Source organism: Aythya fuligula, chromosome 1 (genome assembly GCF_009819795.1).
Source record: "Aythya fuligula isolate bAytFul2 chromosome 1, bAytFul2.pri, whole genome shotgun sequence".
NCBI classification, from domain to species: Eukaryota; Metazoa; Chordata; class Aves; order Anseriformes; family Anatidae; genus Aythya; species Aythya fuligula.
Genome location: NC_045559.1, coordinates 112373623 through 112400547, shown reverse-complemented (window position 1 = coordinate 112400547; position 26925 = coordinate 112373623). Strand labels below are relative to the sequence as shown.

Sequence of the window (26925 nt, the reverse complement as noted above, 5' to 3'; positions counted from 1 at the left end):
GCCATGAGAAGCTGTGTATATGGAAAATATCTGGGAAGTGCCAGGCAATAATGCCTTTAAAAATAATTCTGTGAACATCATTATCAGAACAGAATATTTCAAATAACTAAAATTTTAGACCTATATTGCCATTTCCTAATTTCTCAAAACCTGTCTTCCACCGGAACACTTTTTCTTTAAACAAATTATCTTTTTCATTTTGCATTAAATTGTTCCTTGTGCACTAATCTCTTACATTTTACTTAAGAATTTTCTAGATGCTACTTTAAGGTTTTTTTTTTGTTTTGTTTTGTTTTTTGAATGAAGAAGAAAAAAACATCTGGCATTTTTGTCTGTGGGAATTCTGCTATTAAATTCTGCGCTTATTGACATTTTTAGAAGAAATACAGTGCATTTGATTGGTTTTGTACGTATTAGTAATACCTTCTTGAAAGTTTTCATATTTCACACGGCTTGGTGGAAAAAAAATACACACAAGTAAAACAATTATGCTTTACCTGCCAGTTTATGAAGTCATAGTTGTTTTGTAATGTTTGTAACACCTGGGCAAAATTCTGAGGATTTGTTTAATGCCAAATAACATGTCAAATTACCATCTGCTTGGCAGCACTTGTAACATACATTGTACAATATAGAGCATATTATAACAATAAGAATAGTCATTTAGAACTTGCAAGAAGTTCTATGCGTGTTTTTAAATTACATTAATTTTAGACCAGCTGATAGTAATCCATACTATGGTCAAAGGTATGTGACTTATTTTTATGTACAGTGTTGATCTAAATTGTGGTTTTACCCTTCAGCAGCAGTGGCAGAAATGTAAAAGCAGCATAGTCTGAAAACAAACAACTTCAAAAATGATAATTAGTGAGAAGCATATGAACAATGTAAAATTGAGACTCTGATGCTTTGGGCCAATGAAAACAATGCCAATTAAAAAATTACTTAAAATCTCAGTTGTTTTTCATGTTAAAAATATTTTTCAGAAAGAATGTTTACATGGCTGACAGATCCCCTAAAGGTAAAGCTATCTATAGACCAAAAGAAATGTTGAAGAGTGTAAAAACATGCTACCTCTTGTTTTAATTTGGGAAAACTTGTGAGTGTGCCTTTATAAAGAGGAGAAAAAAAAACACAAACCAAAAAAACCTATATTTTTCATTTAGTGCTGGATTAGGAACTCCAGAAATTTGCTACATCCTAAGTTTAAAACAACAGCCACCTTACTGTCATAAACCACCGGGGTCTAGATTTGGAGCGTAGTACATGTTGCAGTCATAAAATAAAATAAAAAAATGCAAAACACAGAGGAAAATGCTTTTAGAGCTTTTCTCTTTAGTATAAATTACTTCTGTGATTTAAAGTATTGTTTTTGATGTGATTTTCAGTGCTAAAAGGATAACAGAAAAAACGTGAGTGTAAGTAAAACAAGTGGCATAGTTAATTTTGTAGGTCTTTCACAGTTATTTAGGAAAGAATGAATTTTTACTGAAATGATTCAATTTTTTTCCAGTTTGTACTGAGAACCTCTGTGGAGCATCTGGGGAGGGTGGCGAGGTAGTTTCTGTGCAGCAGAATTCTTTTGCATGCTCATTTTAATTTTCATGTTATGTCCAACGTCTGTTGTTCCACATTACCCCTAAGTATCTGGCTGGCTACTTGTGAGTAACTTCATCTACTTCTGTTGTGGAATGTGGCAACTATTTAACACCATGTATGATTTAAGACAGGAAATGAAGGACTGTCTTACAAAAATTTTGTAAGGAAATGTAATTACCCAGACTAGAATTTGGCTACAATGTAAAGTTAAAACTGCTGTCTATGCAAAAAGTTCTCTTTGTTATTTCATATGAAAGGTGACTTTAAAGAAGATAGTATGAATTCAGCACTGCCATTGATTACTTTTGAGATCCTGATGCTTGAGTTTGCTCACACTATAAGTTGGTAAATGCAATACTATTTTAAAATAAATTTGCTCCCTTATTGAAATGTTGCTGTTTCTTGCCGTACTACGTGGGGTTACTTTAAGGTTTCCCTCTTAGACAGTGACCAAGCTTGTACACTCTCATCTAATGAAGTGTGATGAAATTACTGATAGAAATGACATAACAACAAACTGCATTGATTTGTAAGTTTGACATTTTTTTTTTCAGCATCTGTACTATGCTTTACTTTGGACAAGACTAGTTAGATCTGGTTTTGATCAATATGTTTATAACTTTTTAATCCACTCTGAAGATTCTGTTCTGAACATGTTATGATAAATGTGTTTCACTGCATTCCAGTAACTATTCTGTTCTTAAATCTTGGCACAGGAGTTCATTTTTTAATGAAATCTGTTTCATTTCCATTTATCCTATGTTAAATTTTTGGTATGCTTCAGGTAGCATTTTCAAATAAAGAAAGGTCACAAATTGAAAAGGTTACTTTTTACAAGGAAAAAAAAAGTTCAAAATGATGTGTGGGGGGGTTGCTTTTCAAATTAGAAATCGAAACAACTTAAACTCCTAGACTCTCTTCACATCTCCCTTGGAAACTCCCTCCTTTACTGTAACTTTGTGGTCTTGATGATATTCACAGAAAAGCTGATTTACTGAATAAAGAAGTTCTTTAAGTTTTGAGTTTTGGAACATTACCAGTATGTCTGAACCCAGGTTTCAAATTTTACTGGCATTTTGTTGGCAAACCAATTTTTTGGAGTCCCTTCTTATTTGGGTATGTTTCCTGACACCTTTGGCTGTATGGTACTGTGTTTTAAAATTCTCTTTTTCTTTTTTTAAGAGGAAAAGCCTATAAACATATACAGAGGATTAATTATAAAATATCTGGTATAAAAATAGAGAGACAAGAAAATTACCAGCTGAAAAATGCAGTGAGCAGAAAAAAAAAAAAAAAAAAGAGCATTTAATGGTAGTTTTACCCTGTCTGTTCAGCAGGCCTGATTCTCAAAGCAATTCCACAAGCAAAGCATGTACTATTCTGAGGCTATAATATAGTAATTTAAATCAAGCCTAAGTACATGTGTGGTCAGAAGGAGGTGGTTTGGTCTTCCCTTCTATCCACTGGCCTCTTTTTACTGTTGCTTCCTTTTTGCCAACAGCAATGTTCACTTCTGGTGAGCCAGATTAGAGCATTGATCCAGCTGAAAAATAACACACATGGCTTACATGCCCTACTTACAGTCTTCCTATATACTGCAATTTTGTTTAACTATATTGTTATTAGTGCACTGCTCTCCAAGACTTGCCAACTAGCCAAAGTATATAGAAGTCACTAACCTATGTCATTCATAGTATCAATAGATTATTCCTTGCTGAAAATGTCACAACTAATATAGGACAATCTTTTTTTTTTTTTTTTTTTTAATATTTATGGCTGTGCATGTACATTTATGTCTATTTAAGGTACAAGAAACTAGCAGTCCAAGGTTCCAGTACTATTTTAGTTTTCCAGAAGTCTCAGACATTGTAATCCGTTATGCTCTTTCACAGTGATGTAGGATATTAATATATCTGAAGAGTTCAAAGAGAATTTGATACTAAATGGTCCTTTCTGTACTAACGTTGCTACAGGGAAATCCACTATAACGTGAAAGAAGCTATGAATTTTTGCAATAGAACACAAGAGTGCATTCATGTAATAGTGTATTCTGGCACATATATTGCCTGCTGGATATGGGCAAAGTTATAACAGTGCAGAGCAGTAAGTTTCCTATCATTTAAATAAGACGCGAGGATTAACAGTTTAGGTGTTCTCCTACCTGTCTCAACTGTGTGAGTCAATCTTGTGGGGGATTCTGTATTGCACCTGGTCATATATAAAATACTGCATGGAAAGTGAAAGATGGATCAAGTTAAGTGTTAATTTAGGTTAACAAGCATGTGAAAATAACTTCAATGTAGGATCATATTTGGGATAGGGAATTCCAGTGAACAGCCGCTGGACTAAACTATTAATTCAGTAATTAATAGCTAATGGGTGGTTGCTGACTGATTTTAACCTGCTTTCAAGGACGGAAAGAATACCAGGTTTCTGTACATTTCCTTGAATCAAAGAATCATTGTGGTTGGAAGAGATCCCTGAAGGTCTCTAGTCAACCCCCCCTGCTTTTAAGGAGGATCAACAGTGAATGGAGACCAGCTAGACCAGGGTCTAGTCAGGTCTTGAAAACCTGCAAGGACAGAGATACTCCAAAACTTCCATGGGCATCCTGTTCACTGCTTAGTTATTATCCTCATAGCTCTGTGTCATTTGCAAACTTGGCAGAAGTGCACGTCATCTCCTGCAGGTCATTGGTAAATATATTAAGATGATTTATCATCTTAATAGGATAGATGTCAGGATAAATCTCTGAGGAACTGCAGTTGTAAGCAGCCTACAGGTAAAGTACAAACCAATTCCAGAATCCAGGCATTTTTCTCTCAATTGATAGTGGACCCATCTAGACCACCATGACCAAACTGGAATACGAGGATGCTGTGAAAGACCGTCTTGAACTCCAGTCATCTGGGACTTCCTCTGATCTATATGACCATGATGATAGAAAATAACCTTGACATGACATCAGCCAGCTCTCTCAACACTCTCACACTCTCATATGCATCCCATCTGCTCTCATAAACTTGAGTGAATCAAGATTTCTCAAGAGATTTATGATGTCAATACGCTTTTACTGCTTTTTTTTTTTTTTTTTTTTTTTTTTTTTTTGTATTTTTTTCTGCTCCTTGAACCCTATCTCTATGCACAGGGGTCTGGGAGACCTTGTTGGTGAAGACCAAGTCAAAGAATGCATTTAATAACAGCCTTATCTATATCCATTGTGGTTTTGTTCCAGTCAGCTGTGAGCCCTCATTTTCCTTGTTTATTCTTAAAATGTAGCATTAGAAGTTCTTGACCCTTTTCTTGCCAGTTTCTACCATGGTTGAGCTTTGGCTTTCCTCACATCATCATTGCTTGTCTGGAGAGTATTTCTGCATTTCTTCTTTGTAGCCTATTCTTTCTTCCATCTCTTGCATATGTTCTTCTTGCAGTCATGCATTCCTGTTTTAGCTAAACAAGGCTCCTTGTTCAAGTACCTATTTTCCAAAGTATTCTGATGAGCTGTTGTTTTTGCAGGAGGTTGTCTTTAAAGACCAGGTCAGCTGAGCTCTTTTTGTCCTTCAGAGCTGCCTCTCATAAGATTCCACCTATCAGTTCCCTCAATAAACTGAATTCTTCTCTTGTGAAATACAGGGTTTGTACTCTGTTACTTACCTTCCTTATTCCCCTCAGGATTTTGAACAGCACTGCCCCATGGTTGCTAATAGCCAAGGCTACCACAGCTTATCGCTTCCACAGCTAGCTCTCCCTTGTTTGTAGCAAATCAAGGAGCTGATCGTCTGACATTTGTGTTAAGAGCTTGTCTCCAGCACCCTCCAGAAGTCACCTGGATTGCTTGCAGCCCACTTTGCTTCCTTTTTAACGGATGCCAGGGAGATCAGAGTCTCCCATAGGAATCAGGATTTGTAATATGCAGAGTTCCTCAAATTGCTCTAAAAGATTTTTTCCCCTTCTTCCTTCTGGTCTGTAACAATCTCCCTGTATCCATGATTTCGTTCTTCCTGGCTTCTCCTCTGGTCATGGTCCACCAGCCCTCAATCAGCCTACTGCATACTGTATAGAAAAATGTCATATGTTTGAGCTGCTTCTTCCAGATTTCAAGTTCTCTTGAAAACAGGCTTCCAGGTGGGCAACAGAGACCCAAATCAGTGCTGCCACTAGGGAAGGTCTCACAGAGTGGACTGGAGGGCTATGCTTGGCCAGCATGCCCTCTAGCAGGCCATTCAGGACGCACAGCTTGGAATCAGACACTCTAGTGGCCACACTGCTTATTTTCAAACTAGACATAATGGACAGAAGCAGTGGATATAAAGAAGTAAGGCAAGTGTTTGGGCCACTTTTTTGTTCAAAGTAATGCAAGAAACTGATCAAGAGACATGGGCCTTTCCATTTGACTAAACATTGAAAGTTTTGTTTTTATGTTCTATAATTCGCTGTGTAAATAGTAGTTACAAACAAGCTATCTGAGAGTGAGATTTTCAGGCAAGAAACTTGGGAGTGAAGGGACTTCATAATTTACCCTCGTGTGCCCAGGTATTTTAACATCTGGAAAGTAATGCTGCCTCTTGTAATACCTCTGCAATACTGTAACACAGCAGGATGCATTAATGAGAATTTCAACCTTAAACCCACAACATCAATGAAATTTATAGTTGTCAGGCTGTTAACATTATTCAAAACATAGTTTTTGTGGTTTCAATTCCCATATTACATTCACATAGGAAGAAAAGTCATTATGTTCACTATTCATGAAGACAGATACCTTCTTCGACTTGAAATTTCTATAAAACAATTGTGTATTGTTTATCACTCTTGACACCATTTATAGGATGTGTAACAGGGTGTTGGGTTTTGTGTATACAATCTCTATCTTAATCTTCCAATTGTTTTAATACTCCTCAGTACCAAAAGTGCCTTGCTTACATTTTGAAAAATAACACAAAAATGTTCAAAGCAGAGAACAGAAGTTTACCTAAAATTCAAGTATCTTTTTCTGTGGTCATGTAAATGCTGTCCAATATCCTTCCTGATGCATAACTTTGTTTTCAGATGTTTCATGTTCTGTATCTCAGTGTGTTCTTTTGACCTGAAGTGTAGAGCAAGCCAGAAAAAAAGAATTTCATGAAGGCAAAAATTTAGGGGAAAAATATGTTGAACATTGTGACTAAGTTTCTCTGCAGAAAAATGAAATGGTTAAGTCTGCAACTGATTAAGTTGAAAGAAAAGAGGGGAAGTCAATATGTAAAAAAGTGCACGTACAGTTACTCTTCCTGGTAAGGAAAATACAAGTTGTGTCTCCCAGAAAAAAAAAAAATAAATAAAATAACGAGCGCACACAATTTACAAAGCTCTGAAGTTGGAGGGGATTTTTGTTGTTGCTGTTGTTGTTGTTTTTTTCTTTTACCATCATAGTCTTTATGGTAATTCCAGAGTAATCTCAGGAAGTAGTAAAAATAAATCTATCTGTCCCTTTCTGTATCAGTCTGGCTATTAACAACTTCCCCATGTCGTGTCCATCTTAAAGAGTTTCTTCCTGACCCTTAAAAGCACAAACTCAGTCTCTGTGTTTAATATGTTGTTACCTGCTGCCAAGCCTCTAATAGCTACATTCATGTGTGCTGTTAATCATATCTCTTTGTTCTAAAACCTGTGTTTTGGATTCATAATTACTTTTTTTCCTGCTCTGATTATTTTCCTCCCATCATGGCAGCACATGACTTTTTTTTTTTTTTCCTATTTATAAACAAGTATGAATGGAGAAGAAACAGAAATCAGTGTATTTTGACAAAGCCTGTAATCTCTTCCTAACTGTACTTCCAAATTTAAATTAGATTTTCTTGTTGCAAAACCATGAACTTGCTGTTGTAACTGAAATCATGCTGTTCCCAGATGACAGTGCTGAAGCCACATGGGGGGCATAAAGAGCTGCCTAAGATTTACTGCTAGGTCCCAGCATAAGTGGAGGTGTATTTTTAATGCTGAAGGTAGATGGGTGATCCTGGTCTCAACGCCTAATCGATACTGTCCAAAGGAAGGAATTATCGAGCCATATTACATGTGAAACGGAAGGGGACTGGTAAAAAGATCTGGCTATTGCTGAGTGATGATGTCTCACTGATGCTGTGGCACTGTGGAAAAACATCATTGGGCCTGTTATGGCTTCTGTCAGTTTTGGTTCAAGTATTTCAGATGAGTGAAGGCATTTATGATCCAGACTTTGCTTGGGCCCTCAAATAACCTACCATTTTGATGACTGTGAAAGCAAGTCAGCCATCTGAAAGCTATTCTGAAACTTTTTGCTACTGATGCCGCCCCAGCAGTTACTAAAGCCCTACTTTGCAAACTGAAGCAGGAGAGACAGATGGTTCCTTAACCTGATGTCTGCCAAAATGTTTGTGCCTAGTGAGCAGTAAGGGCACATTTCTGCTTGGAGCTGGTCCCTTCTGCTCAGGGATACTTGCTTGATTTCTGAACTTGAAAGGCCTCTCGTATGTATCTGAAATTCAGAGGAAATAACTCTGAAGGATTGGACTGCACTTATCTCCGAGACAAGACCACTTTTATATGAATGAACAACATGATATTTGTGCCCATATTGGAAGGAGGTTTTTAGGCTATAAATCACTCTCTGGGTTTGCCTTGCTGGCACCATCTTGAATATCTATTTTATCTGTTAAATAACTCTTCCCCAAAAACGTGAAATGAAGAAGGATCACAGCACAGTTCAGATCTGTTCTAAAGCGGCTTGAACTAAGTTCTCACAGTAGGGTTTTTTTCTTCTTTTTTAAAGTCTTGCATTGACTCATTTGGTGGTGTTAAAGTGCACTTTCTACTTATCCCCAGAGGAAAGTTAGTATTCTTTTAAGTGAAACTATTTTAAAAGCAGAACACAAGCCTAAAATAAGCCAGTGTTCTCTAGAGCTCTCAGAAGGTGTAGATTTATTTACTGTAGTTAAATCATAATTAGTTCTCAGGGGATAGTGTATCTTTTAAACTGCTTTATTGCCACCATATTGGTTTTCTAAATAATCAGAAACTGCTGCTGTTATATTCTGTAGTATGAACAAAAATTTGCTTTAAGTAGAAACAAATGTCTAGAATTGCTAGTTGTCACTTACTGAAGATAGCGACACGCAAAAAAATAAGCACTTCAAGAAAATGTGAAGAAATACAAAACGTATGTTATCAGAAGGCACCTTAAATGAACTATGGCTATAACTTTTTCCAGTGTAACAGATACGGTAATGTTTTACATGATAATTTTTCAATTAATCTTTTTTAATATTCTAATGCTTTTTGGTCAAGAATAAATATTATCTGAAAACGGATAAATGGTAGTGCAATGTTAAAGTAAAATATTACCTGATATTTAAACCTAGATTTTCATGAATGTAGCTTAGTGTTCCAGCTGATAAGCATTTTTTTTTCCTTAATTGGCAGGTTAATGTTCAAGTTGCCTGAGGAGATGGGTTTAATAGCAATTGCTGTTCGACAAACACAAGGGAAAGGTTAGTAAGTTTCCTTCTTGTGCTAATAAATGCATATTAAACATACAAAATAGGACATTTTAATGTTACATAGCTTCGTTAAAGATACATTATGAGTATTTTTGATAATAAACTACAGAATAATAGTGTTCTCTTCTCCTCCTGCTTAACTGTGGATTTAAACTCAAAACCTAAGTTAACAGAGACCAAAGTAAACATTTTCAGGATGTTTGGTGGCTTTTGCAGAAATGATTTAGTGGTCTTCTACTTTCTGCCAGAAAGTCTCCAGTCATGGAAACTGCCATCACTACATTTAGTGTAATACAATTCAGACTTCCAAATCAGAACTCCGGTTTGATTTAACTAGAGCAAGACTGGGTTGTCAGACTGGAAGACTTTTGTCTGAGAGGTTTTGTGGAGGCTACAAGACTGTCTTGAAACGTTATGTGCACTTTCACAATCTTTTGCAAGTAAATACAAGCAGGTTATGCCTCTTGTCTAGAAAAGTGCTACCACTGATAAAAAAGCCACTTTTAGTTTATTAGAAAAGCACAGTGCCCAGAGTAATAAGCCTTTCTGAACACACATCTGTATAAAGACAGTTAGCTGGTTTCTGACTCAGATCTAGCATTTGTCAAGTTGATTCCACAGTGTGGATGAATTTGTAGATACACACAGAGGATCTTCACAAATATTTCTTCACTTAAGCAAAGCAAGATTATTTGAAATGTGTATGTTACCAAATACCAGGTAAAGCTTAGAAGCAAGTAATTTAGGACATTATAGGAAACCAGTAGCAGAATGCACTCTAAACAACCTGCTTTTTGTTGTTGTTGTTGTTGTTGCTTGTTTGTTTGTTTGTTTGTTTGATTTAAAAAAGGTAAAGCTTTGCACTTTAAATTCTAAATTTCAAAATAAGTTTGGAAACTCCTTTATAGGACTTTTTGTATGTTCTCAGGTTGGTACTATTGAATCTTTCTCTTCTGTAGTTGTCTGCATGAACAAAGTGATGTTTTTAATAAATACTTTTTACTGTGTTGAAAGCAATTTTTTTTTCTTTCCCCCCCCCCAGGTCGTGGTGGAAATGTTTGGCTCAGTCCCATAGGTTGTGCACTATCCACTTTGCATATCACGGTTCCTCTACATTCCAACCTGGGCCAGAGAATTCCTTTTATTCAACACCTAGTGTCCTTGGCAATGGTAGAATCAGTTAGATCAATTCCAGGATATGAGGTATCGCACTTTAATTTTATCAAAGTTCCTGTTCCTGTTTCCATTTTCCTTAAATTCTGAGTTTTTACTATGTCTTCTTTGCATTAAATGACTCAAAACTAGTACAGTGGTAAACAACAGTAGTAAGTTTAGTATTCATATGTACTTAATTTATATGTTTGAAGAAATCTAGTATGCATATGATGAATACTGCCTTTTATTGAGCTGATTAAGTATACTACCCTCATTTCACTCATAATCTGATGAAACTTAAGACTCAGTCTTCAGCAATAAAGAAAATGTCTTTTTTGTTTGTCTAACAATTGAGTTGATTTGCTTTGGTTCTGAAGGAGTTGGGGAAGAGGGAGGAAGGAAAAATGAATAAAACTGACAAATCCTTTTCTGCTTTTTTTTGTCAGTTCTGTTTCAGTGGTCATTTTATCCCTTTTAAAGGATTTTTCCAACCCTTGTTTAAAGTTGAAAACTGATTTCTAAGGCAAGAACTTAGGAGTATTGCTCTCAAGAGGGAATCAAGTGTCCTGTCATCAGTATTAAAATGAAGAACCAGTCTTCTTCATCACCTCATATATCTCCTTTTTAATGTTACCATTTCCTAATATTTGCTAACTATAAAACTTTGGTATTTTACAGAAGTAGTTAACTAAAGCATATGTTTCCTATATTACAGAAAATCAATGACTTATACACATTTACACATGAACTTTATTATAGTGGCACCCAGTAGCTTTGCTGAAGTTTAGGGTCTGTCAGCCTTTCTATTAAAACCTTCTAACTTCAGTGCTTCATAACTTGACTATAAAAACAAAATGCTTCAGGCTAAAATTTGCAATATAAAATATTTGGCTAGAGTGAATAATTTAACCATTTAGAATAGAAGGGACAAGGGTTAGTTTTATAAAATATGAGTCTGACTGGGGAAGGAGTTAATTTATGAATGGAGGTGGTTTTGCTTCCGTATGCCTACCCCTATATACTGTGGCATTTTCTATTTTATTGCATTCAAGAGGAAGAATGTGACTGATGTACTAAATATTACTATAAAGATGATATATACCTCTATTGCAGATACCGGGATACAAAACTTATTTGGACATTTCCTGTCTTCCCAGTAGCTTGGTATCACCCAGGCAAAGCTGCTGAATCTCTTTTCAAGTAGTGAAATACATACTAAAAAGTCTTCCAATACACATCCTGGGGATATTTGAGAGGATTGAATTCTGTTGTGGTGTCCCATCCCACCCCCCCGAAAGTCAAGTCCTGGACAATGGGTTAAAACAGTGTTATGGGTCTCGACTCAGGTACACTGAAGCAAGGAAATTCAAGGATTTGTCTGAAACTCAGAGCTTCAATTTGCCCGTTATTTAGACTTGGGTATTGCAGGGCTTTTCTTTATGTCAGATGAACAGCCATGCCATACAAACTGTAGCAGCTGAAAATAGTGGGCTAATTTAAAGAAGTGGTTTTATTCTTACCTCTGAATTTCTTTACCTCTGTGGGAGTGTGGGGAATCTTTAACACATTTTAATGGGGTTTGTTATGCCCAAAGTCCATTTCAGGATTTCCATAGACAGATATGAAATGCATGTGTTTCAGTTTATCATTCAGTCATCGTTTTTAGGATTCTGTCATGAAAGTTTGCAGCTCTAAATAGGCAGCGATTGAGGCCTTTGTTCTGGGCTCTCTTTTGACAAACTCTGACAGTTCAATTGTAAGTTTTCCTGTCAGATGTTAGTGCTGCAAATTCAAACAAGCTTATATCCCAGAGAGTGTTTTGCATTTCCGTTCTGGGAACAGCAGAAATCTCACTCTAGTAAAGGAAAATAAGAACATGCTCCATTCCCACTGTGCCTTACCCATCAGTACTTTGACACACTGATAGTTATGCAGAACCTTGTCACTCTGTTTTGTGGCAAACAACACAACTCTTCACTGTGTAGTCTGTCTCACAAAAATACCCCACTGACTTGTTTGCTTTTCATGCTTGCTTGTGACCTCAGTTGCCATGCTAAATAAGTGCCCAGTGTCTTACAGGCATATGGATTCCCTAAGTAAAATCTAGTGAATATATTGTTGTTCTTTTGCAGAAGGAAAGTTATGTCTCCTTTGGTTACCTTCAGAAGGTCTCTTAACACTGATAATACTGTTTAACTGTGGCATACTTTGCATGTCTCAAGAGTCTTCTCTAAATCCTTTCACAGTTTGAAGAGTCAAGTTGTTTTCTGTAATGAATATGAATTGGTGGTATTCTCTTAGAATGCTTTGATAGCAAAATCAGTTAGTATTTCCTGTCAGTGTATGTATAATGGACTCCTCTCTGGCCTTTAAATCTGTCAGAGAAGTAGACATGGATCCAGGTGCAGTTTTCACACATCCTGTAAAGGGATTTTATAATCTACAATAGGAGGGAATATGGCTCTTGTAGTCCTGGAGCACCTCCCATAATCTGCCTCTTGGGATATGGTCATATGCAGTTTTTCAAACTACAAGAAGCACATTGCTTTCTTTTTTGTGTTTAAGTAGCCAGTGCAAAGTTCAGTTCAGTTCTATGGTTTCAACAAAAACTTCTCTATTGCACTGGAACGGTGTCATACAGCACAGTTTGTGTTTCCAGCTCCACGGTTTCTTCAGCATAGCTGCCGAAAGCATGAATATATTTAGAATATTACTGAAGTATTTACATAGTTGTGAACTGGAATTTCTCCTGTCTGCAAAATTCAAGATGTCATTGTCTCCTTGTCTGGTTTCTGCAAAGATCCTCAAATCTAGAGTTGATATTATTGTGGATTTACTCTGATCCCTTACGCTTTATCAGCAGTAACCCACACTTGCTACCAGTTTTCATCTCTCTTGAACAGATCTTTCAGTTCTTTAATAGGACATAATGAATGAAGTAAGTTAATTCTACAAGACCATACGATTTTGAGTCTATAAATCTCTACTATCTTTAGTTCTCCTTTTGGTTGCTCTAAGACTTTATTATCTACTATCATTTATTTATTTTTTAACTAAATTTAAACTTTTCTCTGACAGCTGTCAGCCTCTTTAGTAGACCATGTAACCATGTTACCATGATTTTATCAGTAACACTTGTGAAACCCTTAAATAGGTTCTTATTATGAAGAGTTAACAGTATCGTATACAGTGTGGGAAAGAGGTATAGAAAATATAGAATATGGAGTGATGAATGAGCCATGCTCTTATAACCAGTTTCAGAGAGCAAATTGTTTCTAAATGTGTATGGTTTTGTTTCTTTAGGACATTGAGCTACGAGTAAAATGGCCAAATGATATTTATTACAGTGATCTTATGAAGCTTGGTGGAGTTCTGGTAACCTCTACACTTATTGAAACAACATTTCATATACTTATTGGTAAGTGTCTATTTTTAAGCTTTTCTACACTTTTTTTTTTTTAACTAAAGAAGTTTGCTGTTAATGTCTTTATGAGTTCAAATGACAAGGACAAGAAGAAATAATGACAGCGGGCATAAGGAAATAAAGCACAGTATTAAAACAAAAGAAAGCACATAAAGTAAATGTTTTCATTCTTCTTAAGAGTTCCATATGCTTGACAAGGAAAACATAAATGCAAGCATCTGGGCTGGTGCAATGGGGTTCAAAGAAAGAGCATTACAAGAGAGAGGGAAAATGTCCTTGATCTATTGCAAAACCAGTAGAATATACAGAAAAATGTATGATTTTTTGGTTTTCATTTTTTTGCAACATGACAAATAGGTAAATAACATGCCATTTAAATTAGGAGAGAAAGAGCTATGTACTCACAGTAATGTTTTTGTTTCTCCTTTTGTCCTTTTAAATTTATTTGTAAGTTGCTTCTGTTGATATCTTTTCAGAAACTGGCATATTGCCAGCGAAGCAGCAGTGTAGCAATTATTTGATTAAATACTCTCTTTGTTTAGTTCTCTGAAAACATAAAATTTGCCAAGTGGTTAGGAAGGCTGGGAGGGGCAGGGTAGGGAATGACAGACTGTTTGTTCATTTTGAAGATGAACAGTCTATCTGGAAGGCTAATAGCTAATAGCTAATAGCCTTCCAGATAGGTAGCAAGGCCAGTCCCAAAAAGACTGTATGTGTATTTTTCAGCAGGTGCCAGTGCTTTAACAGGGAAAGGCATCAAAGTCAAAGTATCTCCACCACCTTCTTCTGTGAACTAGCCCAACCATTATGTTTTCTGTTTAATTGTTATATCCTCGTTTTGGAGATGGTCTACGTTTACAGAATGGAAGTTAAACTGAGATGCTTAGAGTCTCTCTGTGCCCCATCAACCATTTACTGCTTCATGTGTTTTTCCAGTGCCTGAACTGGTTAACACAAGAAAAGCAAATAATGGCTTAAAAATTGTTCCTCTTGTTGAATGACTCTTTGCACATGACAGCTTAGTTTTGCACCTTGAGCTGCTTATTGCAAACACCAAAACATTGAAATTAAATGGAAACTTGCTGTACGCATTCTCTCTGATGCCCTTAGGAGTCATCTTGGTGATGATAGCTCCAAAGTATAAACAAAATACACATTTTCATCAACTTTTAATCTTAGAAGCTTCCAGCCAAAATAAAGTTATTTGTTATATACTACTCCAAGGATCTTTTCCATCATTTCAGTGATGGCACTGAGAGCAGTAAGGGTGACTCATGACACCTAATTTCTTTTTTTAATAGTAGCAACGAGATCAAAATTCTGCAACAGCAGAGAGAAGCTAGATGCATCATCCTCTTTCTGCCAACATGCACATTCCTTTGCTAGACCTCACAGATTACTTAGCACTCATAAGGAAAATCCCATGAGGGTAATGATCAGAATCACAGGTCACATATATAGCTTCACTGCTCTGAGAAATACCTTAAAAGAAAGGTTGGCAATAGACAAACCTGCCTTCTCACCTATACTGTGTGCTTGAGGCCTCACAGATGGCGTAGTTCATGTTCATACTTGTATGAAAAAGGAAGAAAAAAAGAACACATTTAAAACATAATTTAAAAAAAAAAAATTAAGTACTTAATTGTTGCAGGACTTTTGGAAGAGGAGTTCTGCAGAATATACTTCTTTGATGTAAGGGACAGATTCAGAACAGACATAGGTAGCCAAATATAAATGGACTAAAAGGGACAGCCAGTGTGCCTGACCTGCAAAAGCTCTGTCTACCTCTGTGTGGAGCTAAGGGATATCTGCCCAGAGTAGGGGAGAACAGTGCACAGATGCTCAAGCCAGTACTGGCCCTAGAATTGGAAGACATGATAGTCACATCAACATGCTGCAAGGTCAGTGTTAAATTATTATTATTTACTCTTCTCACATAGGCAAGAAAAGATGCCCTAAGAGTCCTGAGAACCTCATATTTTTCAGATTAGCTGTCTACATTTTTGCCACCATGCTTATTCCCAGATGCTACTGCCTCATCTGAGCTCATCATCTCAGTATGTTTCTCATGTCCATTTTAGTTTTAGGAAACTAGTGATCTCCATAAATATGCACCTGAGTGCCTTTAGCCTGCAGATGGACTCAAAGGCTGCATTTTGCACCCTGACAGTACATAAGAGAGCATAATGAGCACTGTCATTCTTTCTTCACTTGTATTATATTTGAGTTTAAACAGCTGAGTAGTGATCTGCTGGCATGGCATATTATTTTTTCCAGTTCTTTTTCCTTTGTATCATCCTGATAATACATCTTTCCTCATTTCAGTGAGATTGATATCCTGGCATTGATATTACTGTGGCTTTCCTCTATGCATTCTCTGATTAGATAGAAGTCAAAAACTCCTTTTCACTGAAGAGATTCTTCTCTTCATGGTTAATACAAATTAATTCCATATATGAACAGTCTCATTAATAGCAAATTTACAAAACAACACATCTGAGCCTTGCTACAGATGGAGGTGCATCATGTCTAAACCTGATTGACAGGACTGGTGTTTTATCCCAAATGTCTGAGGAAAGAAAAATCCAAATTATTAGGAGAAAAAATAAACAGGTAATACAATATATTTCTTTACATCCCTTGAAGCCTGTTTCAGCAGGCTGCAAAAAAGGCCCCAGGAGGCATATTTAAATAAGAAAGGCGTTCTGCCAACATTATTCTAGCTGGAGAAATCTCAGTGAGAGACTTGAGGCTTCTAAAGGATATGCTGCGGTAAAATAGATTAAGCAAACTGGAGTCTTACCCAGCAAACTTAAATCTGCTGGGCTTTTCACAGCAAGCCAAACAAGTCTAATCAACTGAGTAACAAAGCTTAATTTTCAGAAAATGAAATCAGCTAAATGTAGCAAACAGAAAGTACTCTTAATTAAATTTTAAACTGAAAGATAAAACTGCATCTCAGAGTATGATCAGGGATTTGCTCTCAATTAGCTAATTACCTGTCTACTTAGTAAAAGAATTTCTCACTTTGATGTTGAACCAATATACAAGTTGCCACTTCACATCTTCCTACATCCATGATAGGGTGGTGTTTTGTTGAAAGGACCGTACTGGATTTGCTTCTACAATTTTGAAGAGGCACTTTAAGGACAAGAAACAAATCTGGACTGTAATTTGTAATTATGCAAATAGAAAGATTTAGAGGTATAAGAGACTGAAGAAATACTGGAAAAAAAATCCTCAGAGATGATAATATATCAACTAGTTGAAGTACAAACTTTTTATTAGAGACAAAATAGTCATATTTAAAAATCCTGTCCTGTTCTTTTGGTTTGTCTTCTTCAGGCTTTGGACTTAATGTGAACAACAGCAACCCCACCATATGCATCAATGACCTCATCACAAAATTTAATAAGGAAGAGGGGACAAAACTGAAGCCTTTAACTGCAGACTGCCTTATTGCAAGAACTGTAACTGTGCTAGAGAGGCTTATCGATATTTTTCAGGAGAAAGGGCCCAACGGAGTTCTTCCCCGTTACTACAAGTACTGGATACACAGGTAAGCATAATGTTCTTCTCTTTTAAGAAAGTTTGAGATAACTCATGGATGTTTTATCTTCCATTTTCAATGTTCTACCAGGTTGCCTTTAAAACTGGTGACTTAACTGAAATGTATGTTCCTAAATAGGATGTAATTCTTTGGTGAGAATGAAAATAACACATAGTAAAATCAATGAACTAGCACAGGTTAAAGAGTGTTTCTAAGTATTTTACAAAGCTGCTGTAATCATCTTTTACCAAAAGGAAGAAAAAAAAAAAAAGAACAAAAAAGAGGTGATGGGGGTTTTAAATGTTAATTGTACTGAAAGAAAGTAAAGCAGGAAATAGAAAATATTGCTGAAAAACATTCTCTGTTAAGAACCCATAAAGTGAGAATATTCTACCAGATAGTAGTCCTCTGTTATTTTTTTATTGTTTCTGCAATCAATTAATTCATAACTGTCTGTTTTTCTTTAATGACAGTGGTAAGCAAGTCCATCTCTACAATGAGGAGGGCCCAATCGCATGGATAGTTGGGATAGATGATTATGGATTCCTTCAAGTTCATGAAGAAGGCAAAGGTGTAGAGTCTGTGCATCCAGACGGCAACTCTTTTGACATGCTGAGAAACCTCATAATCCCAAAGCATTAACAGTCCTCAGAGCTCACAATGCAAAAGAAGGCTCTTTACTGTTCAACACCAAGCAGCTAAGCTTGCTTAAAGGTGGGAGGGTGGGTGATGGCATGGTTGTTTTTTTGTTTTTCTTCCAATTTCTGATGTCTTTGTTCTCTGAGATGGATAACTTCAACAGTTTAAGAAGAAGTATCTTTTTGCTAAAGTCCTCTATTCTTATGTATTAACTTAAAAACACATCTAAGTTGCCATTCTTTGTAAGTACCTTTTCTTTAAAAGGACCCTGATTTCAAAGGAATACTTTATAATGAACAGAACTTTTTCTTCGATTACACACTGTATTTGGTTAAATCTTTTGTTTTAAGAAGGGGTGTTTTGATTGTGCTTAGTGCAATACTGTACAAGATTTACATATTTACCATGTTTTTACTAACTAGATTCAGGGTTTTTTGTTGTCTGCAGTGGAATCATCTAGAAGAGCTCATCATATATTTCTGAATTAGTGGGCTTGCCACTGTGCTTAGCTTCGGGTCTAAGTAGAACCTTGCTGACTTGGTTCTTCTCCATATGGATCTATACAACAGTTTACATACTGTGCTTTGGTCTCAGGTCTGCAACTCTGTCATGGCTGCCTTGAGTTTTTGGAGAGTTTTCCATCAGCTCGTAAGAACTGTGGTTGTTTATACCAATGTATTTTTGCTTTTCCTACTCAGTTGGATCTAAGCAAATCATCTCATATCTCCTTTATATTACAGTTTTCTGAGAGGTTTTAGCCCTATAAGAATAGCCCACTGGAGGTCATGACAGGTGTAACACCTAGTTGAAAAGCTCTTATCTGGGTTATCGTAGGATTCCATTCCAGGGGATGGAAGTCTAAACAGTTTAGAGTTTAATAGTAATTCTACTGTAGTAGTAAAGAAGTTAAGAGAATAAGTAAGAGAAAATGCCCCACTCTTTAAGATCCCTGCAGTAAACAATTACTACAGTGAAAACAAGAAAACACTCAGTTATCTTTGTCCAAACTCTCTTCCATCATTTCTGGTTTCACCTCTCCTTTCCCAAAGTAGGGCATCTGTTTTTGCTGCTAACCACTGAGAACAAGAGGTTTAACATCTGCTAACCTGGGAATTACTTGCTTTTGGGGCTGGCTGCACAGCATTAGTGTGGTCATGTTTGGAAAACATTGTAAGGTAGACGTGTGGGAGCTTCTGTTGGATAGGCAGATTGTTGAGTTTTTCTCCTGTGCAAGATGAATTTGCACCAGGAGGCTGGCCACCAGAGCACTTCAAATGGTTCTCTACAAATGTAAAGTTTATCATAGGTGTGATGTGGCCAGCTTCATTTCCTCAAGTAGGCAGCACTGCTTATTATGTTACCTTGTCCCTACTAAAGGTGGATCAGCCAAATTGGTTTCCACAAAGCACTTCTGTCTACTAGCCAGAAATGTTTTTTTTTAGGTTAAAGTTCACCTCATAAACAATCTGAACATGTTAGTAGATTGTTTCAGTTACAAAGCCAAGAAGTCTTAAAGCAAGGAAGCTAGTCTGTAATGGTAATTTAGAGTAATCCTCACATATTAGGTTTTAGGTGGTTTGGCAGCAAGTGCTAAAAATTAAGTTGTCCCTCTTACATTCAGGACTTTTTGCTCCATATCACAGTATATTAGTGTGTGTGCCTGGTTGTCTGTCCCCTGCTGTTTTGTTTTCCCTTGTGATCTGCATCATATGAGACTGCACACCAATATTTCATAGAACTGTACAGTGGAGTGTAGACAGCTGTTAATTGGCTTAGTTAAAATGATACACACGAACACCGATTTTCACATTTTCCCACCAGATGCTTCAAAACTGCTTTGGGCTGTTAATTTTTGGCAGCTACCTTTATTTCAGAATCAAATATTGATGTATATTATAATTGAATTAAATTTGAGTCTGAGTTAATAAAGTTTAAATAAAAAAGAGCCCATTTATATATACATATATGTAGTGTGTTTGTGTGTGTGCATTTGTGTATGTATACATCTTTGTGCATCTTCACTTCTTTTTTACCTTTTCCTTCAAGTAGCTCATAAGCATTGCATGCTGCTGCTGGTCAGCTGTGGAAAGCAAAATTCTGGTACTGTTTTTTTCAACCACAGAGTTTTACAAAACTTTAGATCTGTATCTCAATATGAAATTTGTAGCTAAAACACTATGTCTGTTTTGGTACAGTAGACTGTGCCAACAGGAAACATCATTGATATCACTCATATTCCAGATACACTGATGGATACACTGATGAGTGCCTGTGGAGATTCCTTTTAATAATCAGGCTGGGAATCAGGTTTTGACTTGAATTGCTTCCTTAAAACATGCTCTCCCTACGCTAGGGAAAAGTACTGTATAAGAATGATGGGGAAAAATGATAAAACATGTTCCTGTTGGAAGGACATGATGGAGTACCTGCAAAATTTCACTTTACTAAGCTATCACAGTGAGCAGAAGGCAGATGTATTTTTTAATAGTAAAAAAACTCTGCAATATTTCATGGTTGCTATCATTCCATTTTGGATTTCTTCATAGTCTTTTTTAATGAAAACATGTTTTATTCTTGCTTTGAGTTATAAAATTATTCAGAAAAGGTTTGCATTGAAACTTAGCATTGAACATTCTTTCTATAAATAAGAACTAATCAAGTGCGGATTTGTTAGAGCATAGGTAGATGGTGTGGGAATACCACTTTGCCTCAACTTTTTAGTGGCCTCTTCCTGTGTGTTTAAAACTACCTTCTGTCTTGTGGAAACAGCCTTGAGTTGGATAAAGCATTTGTTACAGACTTGACCTTTCCTTCAGAAGAACCAAAGAACTTCACAAAGAAAATTCATGTTATATACAGAGCAGCGGAATCGGGTCATTCTGGCTTGCAGCTGTTACTGTCAAGAAAGCCAGTCAACCTTCCTATACCGCACTCATCTTAAGGTATTTGGGGAGCACAGCCAGTAATCTTGTTCTTTTTACGGCAAACTTGGCACACCCAGAAAACCACAACATTTTTGTATGGAAATCATTTTTATTATTGTTCTTTATATAAGACAGACAAATGTGGTGTAGTATGGTCTCTGAACATAGGTATGGAGAGAATCAGACATCTCCAGATCCAGAAGTAATGCACTGAAAATGTTTAATTTTATTAAATGTCTAGATTAGTAAACCACTTATTTCATTGTGAGGCTGATGTCATATCTTAAACTATTTTCTCGATGAAGTGCTTTCAAAAACATTTATTATGGTGTCCATATTTCTGTGACTTCATTTTTTTCTCCGAGACTGTTACAATGTTTCTTGAATTACACATTGTGAAAATATCTATAGAGATTTTTTATTGATAAGAAAACTTTTGCAGAGCAAGCAGAGTGTATTGGCACGTCTGTGTTCAGCAAGAGTAAGCAGGTTGTGTCCAGACAGAACCAATGCTGTTTCCAAAGATTTGAAAAAGTAATAATGTACTTAACATTTAAGAGTTCAAGCAGTACATCTCACTTCTATTAAAATGTTTTAAAAGACTTCAGAGAGTTGTTAAAATCTATCTAGCAAATATAATATACTTCAAGGGCTATTATCTAGAAATAATATTAAAGTATTTAATTCTTTATGCTGCTGTTTAATTGTGCAACTGTTGGGGGGGTTAAATTATTTTTTGCTTTTTCTGATCCAGCTACAAGACCTCAGCAGTCTAAAAAATTACTCTCTGCAACTACTTTGTAATATGCAATAGCTACATCAAATTTTTCTGAAGTACAGCTTAGTAGGTGTCGTGAAAAAGATTTGCGCTGCTAACAGTTGATTCATTCCTGGGGGAAGCTGGCTTGATAAAAGCATTTGCATGCATAAGTTATGGTAGTGATGCACAGCAATGATCAGACACCAAAGAAATTAAATCTGGACTGAAGTAAGAACAGAGGTCAAAAAATGGTGGCATGCAGCAGAGTATCATCATGTAGCAAACAACTGAGAAAAAAGAACTGCAGGGAGGAATTGTAAACTGATGCTGTATTTGAATATCTTGCATTAGGGTGTTTCATTAGTGATTCTGTGTTATTTTCCATTCTCCAAGACTCTCCCTTTAAAATGCGATGTGGCTTAAACAGAATACATAATTCCTTGTATTTTATGATGTACTAACTGTCAAATATAGTGTCATAATTGAAATAAATTTTCAAATATACAGTGTTATTCTTTGTGAAACCTTGTGTTTTGTAGTAAAAAAAAAATCAAACTCATTTTTTCCTTTGGCTACAGGACTTTATTATCATTTTAACAGTTCTGTTTTACATAATAAATAAGCAAAAATGCTTTACATTTTTAGGGAATACATATATAATTCTGAGCATTAATAGGTTGTTTGTTTTGCGTGCTTTTTCACCTACATTTGCCAAATAGCTCGTATCTGCATCATATAAAAAAAAAAAAAAAAAAAAAAAAAAGCAAAATCTAATGTTCAGGAAAAAATGAAATTAATTTTTTTCTGTGTCGCTTTTGAAGTATGACTGAAATGTTGAAAAAATGCTTGGTGTGGTGTTTTGTGATTTCTAGAGAAATGCTAATATCTGGCAGGTATCCCATTCATAAAGAGAGCATTTCCACTTTATCTCAGTGATCTGTTAGAAGATTTTACACCTATAGTCCACTGTGCTTAATTTCATTAAATTGTTTAAATGCCCTTTTGAAATTACATGGTTGTAACCTGGAGAGAAGTCTGTTCCCTTACCACCTTATTTACATTGCACTGTTTCTATTAAAAGGATAAAAACTTTTGAGACATCAATATGGGATTAACACTTCCAACTTTATATTTTGGTAAATCATTACCCCTCTCACTCTCTTTCTCTCTTTCATTCTGCATAGACTTTACTTGCTAGGCCTGACCTCTCCCAAGATTTTAAATCCCATCAAATTGCATGATAAAGTTATCTATGATAAAGATTTCTATACTGGCTCGAATAAGTATGATGGAGAGAACTTAGGTTATTTTTCATAACATAATGCAATTCACACTCCACTTACATGACATAATTTTTTCCAATTATTAAAAGCATTGCCACTGTCAATGGCTGTACCACATTCTACAGTAATAGCATACTATAAACATCTGTAGTTTAGCTGACTAAAAGTCACTGTCTGAACTCTTATTTTTCTCTCAGTATAATGTACTCACATTCCAGATGTGAATATGCAATTGCAGTTTCTATTTTGGAATGGCAGGAAAAATGTTTCACACATTTGCTTTTATAATCACAGATCTTTTCTAAAACCTACTCTGTATTATCATATGTGAATGCATAATTGATTCATTATTTCCTAGCGGGGAAATATCGTGTATTTGAATGTCATATACTGCAAAACATCTGTGGGAGGGTGATGGAACACCTCCTCTACTCAGGCTTGTTGAATAAAGCCTGGAAGTGTGAATAACAAGCTAGACGCTGGAAAAATATTTTGTGGTATTTAACTGAAAAATATTAATGGTGTTTTTTAACCAAAGCCTAATTTGTACGTTCCTGAAAACATGTTTTTATTATGAGAATTACTTATAAGAACAGAAAAATACACCAGATTGACTTCATGTGCAGCAATGCACTAATGAGGTATGTATGGAGAGACACGTAGTATGAAAGAATTGTGCATCAGGTTTCTTTTTAATGATGCAAACAATGTCAGTTACTCCTTAATAGGGTATGGTTTTAATTTAAGAAAATTAACATACAAGTCATAGCATAATTGTATCTTCTAAGAAGTTGGGTGCGTTCGTGAGTAACACTGGCTGGGAAAGCTATTAAGTAAAGCCACTATAAAACCAGCTTGAGTCTCATCAATTAATGAAATCAGAATGATAATAATACTCACAACATTTCTGGAGAAATGCCTTCTCTAGCTTTAGAAAAATCAAGGAGTACAATTAAAGTGAATATGTTGGTTTGGTTTTGCTATTTTTTTATTCTTGCTACAAAGTCTCTATTCTTGTAGTGACTGATCAGATATTTTTGCTTATATTTGTCATTAAACGTATCTTTTTTTAGCAAATTAAGTCAGGCAGCTGTGGATTTGCAAAATGAATACTGATTTAGCTTCATAATAAAGCTTTCTGTGTTAAACTTTTAATTGAAAGCAATACAAATACTGAAGATTATTTTCAAACACATTAACAGTATTATTGTTTACTCATAGCAATAAATATCCATACGTGCAAGGAGGTGACTGAATATTATTGCTGTACATACAAGATGGAGAACGTGTACTTTAAAAAAGTGTGTATTTCATTACATTTTTATCTGACAAGGTGCAATCCATGAGCAAGTATTTTTCCATATTGCACAAGCCAGGTAAGCATTTTCTTTAGCAAAGGTCTCTTTGGAGAGAGTCTGATAAGAGAAAAAAAGTTTCTAAAATGTAAACTAGCTTTGAATGGGGCTAAGAAATGTAGCTAAACATGGTGGACTCAGATCTACAAAAACCTTTATTATTATTTACACCTATTATGTAGGGAGCCATACGTTGTTTTATCAAAAGCATGTGAATGTTTCAGAAGTGGGTGAAAGACAAACTGGACCAACTTGTCAGGAAAACACACACAGATTCGTATGTTTCCTTATTTCTTGGTTTGCAAACTTTACAAAGAAGTAAAAACGGGGGGGGGGGGGGGGGGGGTCCCTAATAGGCTGGGCAGAATTTAAATATATGCTCAATGCTTTTTGCTTTCTAGTTTATTGGCACAACTTGAGATATTTGTGAAGGGTTCACTTCAAAGCAATGATGAACCTGGCTTTACTTCAAGTGCAATCTTGTTTCTTGTGGTTGTGCAATGACTTCTGACTTTCCTTATTCAGATTGTCCACTGACATAATTTGTGAAGTGCATGAATCAGGCAAATATTAATCTTACCTTTGTGTTGACAATGAGATTTATGCTTAAGGAAGTGCAGTGTGTTAAAAAACGAACTTTTCAAACTTCAGAAGGTTACTAGTAAGTTTAAAATAAAGCGTAAATGTTCATTATTCCCTTTACTATAAATAAAACATTTTCTGGTGCTATTATTTAAATGTATTTTTGATTAGCTGGTTTGAAAAACTACACAGCGTTCTCCCAGAATATTCAGTGGATTACACTTTTTAGAAGTCTCTTTTTCTTATTACATTTTTATGGGGAATAATTTTTAGTTCCTACTATGTGATTTGTCCCAATTTGCCATGACAAGACCTGTAACCCTTTAATATGTATATTTTTATGTATTAATTTGTCATGATATCATTCCTTGTTAAGTTAAATGGTGGCAGTAACAATCTCTGAATCCTGAAATCTATCTTAAATAAATCAAATTCAGATTTGATTTATTTTAAAAACTTTTGGATAATTAATAAATAAGCCTGTTCCAAACTGAGTTCTGTTTGGTTTTTACAACTGTATTATGGATACTAAAAATCACCACTCTTTAAACAAAGTTCATTTGTCATGATATTTAACATATGGGTGGAGAGTTGATGTAAGGTTTCACACAGTTTGTCAAAAATACCTAAACTAGAGTGTACAGTTTATGATAATGATTAAAAAAAAAAAAAAATCTTGAACGTACTTTGAGAAGGAGGGGAAAAGGGAAAAAATGTTCTTCATATAAATCTCTGCATATAACACCTATCATTTCATTTTGTTGCACACTATAAAATAACAAAAATAAGATCTGTAACAAGTCTTCTCACTGGCACCAGAGCTTAATCTTTGACAATGAAGCACTGAAGCTAGATGTGTTCTTTTTTCCCGACCTTAAAGGTGCTGTAACACATGGCTTGCCAGGAACACACAAGTCTGTCCCTCATTGACCTTCAGCTATGCTCAGTAAATGTAACCATGTTTTCTCATGCTTTTTGGAAATCATTACAGTTTGGCTTCTTGATTACATGTAAATACTTTTCTACTACTGTCACCTTCCATTGGCTATTATTACAGAAGTTCCAATATAATGTGGTAGTGCAGTTTCCTTGTGGGTTTCTGGAGAAGAAGCTGATGAGGGGCTTTGGTTTTTGTAAATAAATGTATTTACTTCCTCAGAATTGTATCCATAATTTTCTCCTACATGTCCTGTTGCTGTACATGATGAAGTTTGAAATGTGCCATGTTTAGCTAAAACATGGTGATAATTTAGAAGCACAAATGGAACTTGTCCAGAGGGTCTTACATCCATCACACACTCACTTTCAGAGTCATGATCGAGCTTTACACTCATTCTCTCATCACTGTCCACTTCATCTAGATTTGTAGCATGGTGACCAATATGCCCATATTTAGGTTCTTTCATACAAATCCGTCTCGTTTGTTCATATACGGAGGGCACTGGTAGGAGATGACTTAATTGTCCTATAGCTTTAGGCTGGAAACATTCTGATTTTGGCAGCAAGGAATTAGCTATTGAGTTTGAAAAAGAACTTTCATTAATGCTCATTTTTTCTTGTAGGTCTCTGTTAAAGCCTAACTTGTTTTCTTCTTTAATAAGATGGTGAGGTGGCTGAATCCTGTTCTCTATTTTGTTGGGTTTCATGATGCCGGAATCATAAATCTCTTCTTTGTATCTGCTGCCTGGCACTGGTGCTGTGCAACTTGTAAAGTTGTCAGAGAGAGCATCTTGGTTGTATCTTCTGTTTGATATGGGCACTTGCAGGAAAGAGAAAACATGTTAATTACTGGAGACGAGCTCATATAATAGTTACACTCTGACAATTTTTATGACTGAACTGTAATACCCATTTGTTTTGGCATGGATCCAAGTCCCACTGAAGACATCAGAGACACTCCCGTTTGCCTCAGTAGCTTTGGATAAGCTTCTCTAAGACAGTACTGAAAAGTCAAAAATCATTCAGAAAGGTGTTGAGCAATTCTAAAAATGTTTTTCGTGCTACTGTGTGAAATGCCCATTTGTTTATTTGACTGTATGATCATAAATCACTGTCATTGTTAACATGGTCAAATCAGGAAACAAAAACTAAGAACTAAATATTAGGAAAAGTGACTTGCTATTTAAAAAATTCGGAC

At 35.7% G+C, this 26925-nt stretch overlaps 2 protein-coding genes across 2 annotated transcripts in view; one reads left to right on the top strand and one right to left on the bottom strand.

Moving 5' to 3' along the window:
- Nucleotides 1–19850, top strand: part of HLCS (holocarboxylase synthetase) — a 122183-nt gene extending 102333 nt beyond the window's left edge. Inside the window, exons 7-11 of the mRNA XM_032195378.1 lie at nt 9040–9107; nt 10159–10319; nt 13575–13689; nt 17041–17254; nt 17719–19850. Coding sequence (XP_032051269.1) covers nt 9040–9107; nt 10159–10319; nt 13575–13689; nt 17041–17254; nt 17719–17887 — 727 coding nt within the window. The 3' untranslated portion in view covers nt 17888–19850. The remainder of the gene's footprint in view (nt 1–9039; nt 9108–10158; nt 10320–13574; nt 13690–17040; nt 17255–17718) is intronic.
- A 5969-nt stretch (nt 19851–25819) lies between these two features.
- The window catches only part of SIM2 (SIM bHLH transcription factor 2), a 55514-nt gene continuing 54408 nt past the window's right edge, over nt 25820–26925 (bottom strand). Inside the window, exon 11 of the mRNA XM_032207874.1 lies at nt 25820–26547. Within this exon, the coding sequence (XP_032063765.1) occupies nt 25820–26547 (728 nt within the window). The remainder of the gene's footprint in view (nt 26548–26925) is intronic.